The sequence below is a fragment of the Capricornis sumatraensis genome, chromosome 7, assembly GCF_032405125.1.
Source record: "Capricornis sumatraensis isolate serow.1 chromosome 7, serow.2, whole genome shotgun sequence".
Lineage (NCBI taxonomy): Eukaryota > Metazoa > Chordata > Mammalia > Artiodactyla > Bovidae > Capricornis > Capricornis sumatraensis.
The window spans coordinates 72,671,289-72,677,288 of record NC_091075.1 but is presented as its reverse complement, the minus strand read 5'-3'; the positions used below and the strand labels follow the sequence as shown (position 1 = coordinate 72,677,288).

Here is a 6,000-nt window from a genome sequence, read left to right as displayed (position 1 = left end):
AGGTGATTCACATGCAGACCTTCAAGAATTTATTGTGACAATCATATGAAGCCTTGGGCTCAACGTCAATTTATTTCTGCACTCTTTAGCACAGCCATTTGTTTTCAGGAATCTATTCTACGAAACATTACTATATGTCCACAAGGGTGCATGTGCAAGGATGTCTGTGAAGTCATTTAAATAGCAAAGGATTAGAAACTATAAATGTACCTACAGAAAATGATTGCATAAATTGTGGTATATGTACACCATGGGATACTATGCAGTTGATAAAGAATGAGGGAGGCCTATCTATATATACTTCTGATAGAGCTCTCTAAAAGATGGCACTTAAAGAAAAAACACTGGGACTTCCCTGGTGGTCCAGTGGGTAAGACTCTGAGCTCCCAATGGAGGGGGGCCCGGGTTTGATCCCTGGTCAAGGAACTAGATCCCATACTTGCAACTAAGAAGTTCACATGCCACAGCTAAGACCCAGTGTAGCCAAAATAAATAAATATTTTAAAAACGAATAAACACGATGGACTCTGGTGATACAGATGCGTCAGTGTAGGTTCATCAATCGTAACAAAGGTGCCACTCTGTGGGGGAGGATAACGGTGGGGGAAGCTAAGTTAAGCATGTGTGGGGGGAGAGGGTATGAAGGAAATCTGTACTCCTGCTCAATTTTGCTGTGAATTTTAAAATACTGTTTTAAAAAATGAAATATACTTTTAAAAAAAGAAGAAAGAAAAAGAATAAAGCACATTACAAAGCATTATGTAAAGTACAAGCCCATTTAGGTAAAATATAAAGCAGATGGGCACATGTGTATGTATATAAGCAGATGCACAAAAAGGGAACTGAAAGGATAAAAGAAGACACACAAAAATATAATTCTGCCTCTGAGAAATGGGGAAGGGACAGGGAAGTAGATGTAGTCAAAAAAGACTTTAATCTTTTATTTTATGCACATCTACAGTGTTTGAATGGTGTCTAGAGAAAAATGCACAAAATGCTACTATAACAAACAAAAGACAAGGTCAAAGATGAGCCAGTGCCAGTCAACTTTAAGTTAAACACTGGGTCTGAGAGCTAACTCAAATAATGTTTACTTTTCCACTAATTTCACTAGAACCATAATACAGAGTCCTACTGGGACGTCACTGAGAAAGTAAATTAAACAGGATTGCTTTCATTTATACTGTTAAACTAAAGACAAAAATGCTAAAACCTTAGCATAACTTTAAATTATATAATCTCATTTATTGAAATATAAAGATCTTCATTTACATGTTTTAAAACAAAAACAATGAACAGGGGCATCTGTAATACAATTGTATTGGTAGACCCTTCCTACCGAGTTAGTTCTTGAACATTCACCACACCACTGTTTTGGGAACGTTTAGGTATTTTTCTCTTTATTATTTCTAAAATATAAATTTTGGACATTCAAAAGTGCAACAGTTAATGTGCCTGTGGGGAATATCACAGTTAAAAAAATATAAACAAAGGCAGTGATACAGCTTGTCATAAATGTTTTGGCAGTATTCTCCAAGTCTATATAGAAATACATATATACATATTGATGTATAACATCACTTTATCTCACGTCCCTCTTCACAAAAATAGGACCATTTTGTACAGATTGGCAGACCACATTTTAAGGACATCATCAATCATTTTTTTAAAAAATCACAAATTGTGTTTCTCAGTCCAACTTTGATTGTCTTCATACAAATAGAAAGCAGGAAGGGTTGACAAATTTTCATCTGGGGTCTTTGCAGGAGGCCAAAAAGGAAACAAATCTGTGATACACTGAAAACATTACTTAAGAAAAAAAAAAATGCTGCCATATAAAAACTAAGGTGAGAGCATTCATTAGGACTAGAACCTGCTGGTCTGAGAATTTTCATCCAGCCCCATGATATCATGCAAGATTCAAAGGACATCAAAATGCAAAGCACCAATAAAAGGAGGCTGTATGAGGAAGAGGGAAAGGGAGTGATCAGCAGAGTGCTTGAGCTGTGATTCTAGAAACACAAATGTATTTCAAGTCTAAGTGGCTCTACAGAATCTCATCAGGTTTTCTTTTAATCGGCCAATCTGGCTCAGTCTTCACGCTTACCATGAAAAAGGTGGGGCTTGCGTTGAGATTACACCAGTAGGTAGTCAAGTACCTTGTTATTGCTTCTACATCTCCCAAAGCATCCCCTGCCAGGAGCACACACAGTGATTGCGGTAATCACAGTCCATGTTTCATTCATAGGGTGTCAGCAATTAAGTGGTATTGCAAAGAATGCCGATGAACCCACGATGACCAGTTTGACAGTTTGGATGGATGTGACAATTTGTCCTCCCATCTAACCCCGATATATCAGTAAAACTTAAAAAAAAAACAATTTTCACTAAAATATTGACTTGATCATCCAGAGACTTGGTACACTGAATCGCATCATTTTTGTATATGCCTTTTGAGGGGAAGCTGGCGGGGAGAGAGCTCAGTTCCCCCTAAGCAGGCAGAAGATCTGCCAAACCAAGATTTGGCTTGCTCAGTCTCAGCAAGGATTGGAAAGTAAAATTAAGGGTAGCAATTACTAGATATAAGGCATTAAATGTCACTGACCCAAAGCCAAAGATTTAAATAGTAGGCTTCTTCTATGGTTGATCTCTAGCCCAGTTCCTAATTTCAAATTATTTCTTCCCATGGCAACTTCCTGTCATCTATGCTGGTGTTCCCCAGATCTGGCTGATCAGAACAGCCAGGATGTTTATAAAAACACAGGTCTCTGCTCCCCTAGAACTGATAATTCAGAATCTCTGGGATGGGGATGTAGAATCTGGTAATTCTGGCTGCCAGTTACATATGGTGACCAAGGGTCCGGGCTAAGGCACACAGCACCTTCACTGAACAATGCCTTTATTGTCTCAGACTTTCAAACTATTTCTCCTGAGGGTAAGAGACAAAGGAAGGGAGCTCCAGTTCAGGGCATCCTTCTGAATTTTTCCTGAAAAATTCACAAAATTAAAAATATATACATGTGTTGAGATGCACCAGAATTATCACAAGGCATGAACAAACCTCTGCAAATCCAGTCTTTTTTGCTGATAAATACCTTTTCCACTGGGCAATAACATGAGAAGTCATGTTAGGGAAAGACTCCTGCCTTAATATTGAGGACCTTTAGGATCTAGGGGTTTTATTTATTTATTTCAAATCTCATTACTTTAAAGGGCAGTTAATTGTTTTTAGTACAATGGATTAGGAAACCTACTCAGTACGGTTAAAAACTCTGACTTCCTGGAAGACACTACTTTTGTTTTCTATGTTCAACTAAATTTTATCCACTAAAGCTATAACCATATTTTACAGAGAAAACGTTATTTAATAGAATGTCAAAAACTGTCAGACTTGTCACCTATTTAGTAAGGATTTTTTTAAAATTGTGCTTTTTCTGTAGGGAAAACATGTTACATATCACACATTTAGAATTACTGATAACAGTAGTATTATTATAAACGTAGAATACAATATGAGTTGTTGGGCTTATAAATGACCCAAATCTAATAAACAAAGTTGGTTAATTATCCTTTATCTCCTCAACACTAAAAAAAAAAAAAAAAAGCAAAATGCTATAGTACCAGTACCTTTTAAGGTTCAAAAGTGGTTTTGCATGTACTTCACAAGAAAGTTCAACAGCAGCTGATACCAGGTTTCAAGCAGGAAGTACATGGATGGACTGAGTGGTCTCTCCAGAAGTCCAGAGAAGTTAATACAAATCAAAACACATCCTTGGTTAGTTATTTACATAATTACAATGCTGGAGTTTTGTTGCAGTAAAAGTTGTGTCCGTTGGAATCTCACCAATGCCCTTGAAACACAAAGTCCATCTTCCCTGGCCCGTGATTTCTTTGTCCATCTACCTATAAAACTTCACACACCAATGAGATGCTACTGAAACACTGCCAGAGGCAACGCCAAAAAAGTTCATTTCAAAATATCCCAATCATTCATCTTTAGAAGGCTCCCAGAGGCCATTGGCTGGGAACTTCTCTTTATACACCATCCAAGTCCTTCTCTCAAACTTTGCATTGCAATAAAGTGGTTTTCTTAAAAGGATCCAAGGTGGGTCCAGGAGTGGAAGTCCTGCCCCCTCCCCGAATCTGCCAGTTACAGGAAGCTGTCCTCCACCAGATCCGAGGAGTCTATGCCAATGTCGTCCATCATGTCGATGTCCTCGATGGTCTCATCCTCTCTCTTGATGAAGGTAGAACTGCTGGAACCTGTCTCAATGGCACTCTCTTCAGAGGTCTGTGAGCTAGAAGAGGGAAAGAATAGGAAAAATCACGATCAGACCAACTAGAATACAGTGGTGTTTCCAAGGTGGCCTCCCAAAGGCAAAGGAGCTCTTCCTGTGACATCCTTTGGCTTTCAAATCCAGGCTGCTCAGCCAGGCATGATTCTTCCACCAAGCCAGAAGCAGCCCCCACCACTGCAGTGGGCCACATGGTCATTTCAACTTCCCTTCTCTTCTGCCAAATCTTCCAGAGTTGCTAACAAGCTGCGACCATTTCTATTCTCCCTACTCAACGCCAGTGGAAGAGAAAACAAGCAGTGCCTGCCTGATCAAAAGGCCTGGGGAAGAAAAAGCAGAGGGATGAAATCTGGGGCAAAGTTCAGCTGAGTCAGTCACTTACTAGCCCTGCAACCTCCTGAATGTCCAAACTGTGATCTCAGGATCTCACCCCATGACCCAGGAATGTCCTCCTTATACATCCAATCCCCTTGAGTCTTGGAAGTCCAGGTGAAGGCTCTTTCCTTACTAGAGGAGCATCTGAGAGGGAAGTTTTAGAGTCAGAAAGCATGAGTCGGACACGACTTAGCAACTGAATGCACACACACACACATATGCAACCCAATGGACTGCAGCCCACCAGGCTCCTCTGTCCATGGGATCTCCCAGTCAAGAACACTGGAGCAGATTGCCATTTCTTTCTCCAGGAGATCTTCCCGACTCAAGAACTGAACCCGGGGGCTTCCCTGGTGGTCCAGTGGTTGAGAAACTGCCTTGCAAGGCAGGAGACACTGGTTCGATCCCTGGTCCAGGAGGATCCCATATGTCGTGGGGCAGCTGAGTCCATGTGCCTCAACTACCAAAGCCCGAGAACCCTAGAGCCCGTGCTCCACCACAAGGAGAGGCCACTGCAGTGAGAAGCCTGTGCACCGCAACTAGAGAGTGGCCCCCGCTCCCTGCAACTGGAGAAAGCCTGCACGCAGCAGTGAAGACTCAGCACAGCCGTAAAAAAATATTAAAAAACTGAACCCGCATTTTTTATGTCTCCTGCATTGCAGGTGGATTCTTTACCATTGAGCCACTGAGGAAGCCCACATGTATGTATACATATCATATATATGTAAGGCAAATGTGATAAAATGTTAACAACAGCTAAATCTAAGTGATAGATGTAATCTTTCGATTTTTCTGGATATTTAAAATTTTTCACAAACACTTTTAGGAAATATTCTTTAGGGCCTCCAGATTGTCACTGTCACCTGGCGCCTTGCCTTCTCTGAACTCTTACTATCTTATCGGTCTCCTGCCTTGTATTGCTAAATTTTTCTGTATCTCTTTTAGCTTCAAGTGGGCTTTCCTGGTGGCTCAGGAGGTAAAGAATCTGCCTGCAATTCAGGAGACCTGGGTTCAATCCCTGGGTCAGGAAGATACCTTAGAGAAAGGAATGGCAAGTCACTCCAGTATTCTTGCCTGGAAAATCCCATGAACAGAGGAACCTGGCAGGCTGTAGTCCATGGGGTCACAAAGAGTCGGACACAACTGAGCAACTAACACGTTCACTTAGCTCTAGCAGATTTTCATCTGCTAACAGGCAGGACTGTGGCTTCCCCTCCCCATGGTGGGGCTATACAGCACCGCACTCCACATATTACAAAAGCCCTACTACTGGCTGGGCAGCCACACCACAGGATGGAGTCTCCCACACGCACACCAAACTGGGGCGCTC

General features: G+C 41.2%; 1 protein-coding gene across 1 annotated transcript in view; it reads right to left on the bottom strand.

The window, feature by feature from the left end:
* Nucleotides 1-1,257: 1,257 nt before the first annotated feature.
* Nucleotides 1,258-6,000, bottom strand: part of PDGFRA (platelet derived growth factor receptor alpha) — a 48,227-nt gene continuing 43,484 nt past the window's right edge. The window contains exon 23 of the mRNA XM_068975540.1: nucleotides 1,258-4,298. Within this exon, the coding sequence (XP_068831641.1) occupies nucleotides 4,151-4,298 (148 nt within the window). The 3' untranslated portion in view covers nucleotides 1,258-4,150. The remainder of the gene's footprint in view (nucleotides 4,299-6,000) is intronic.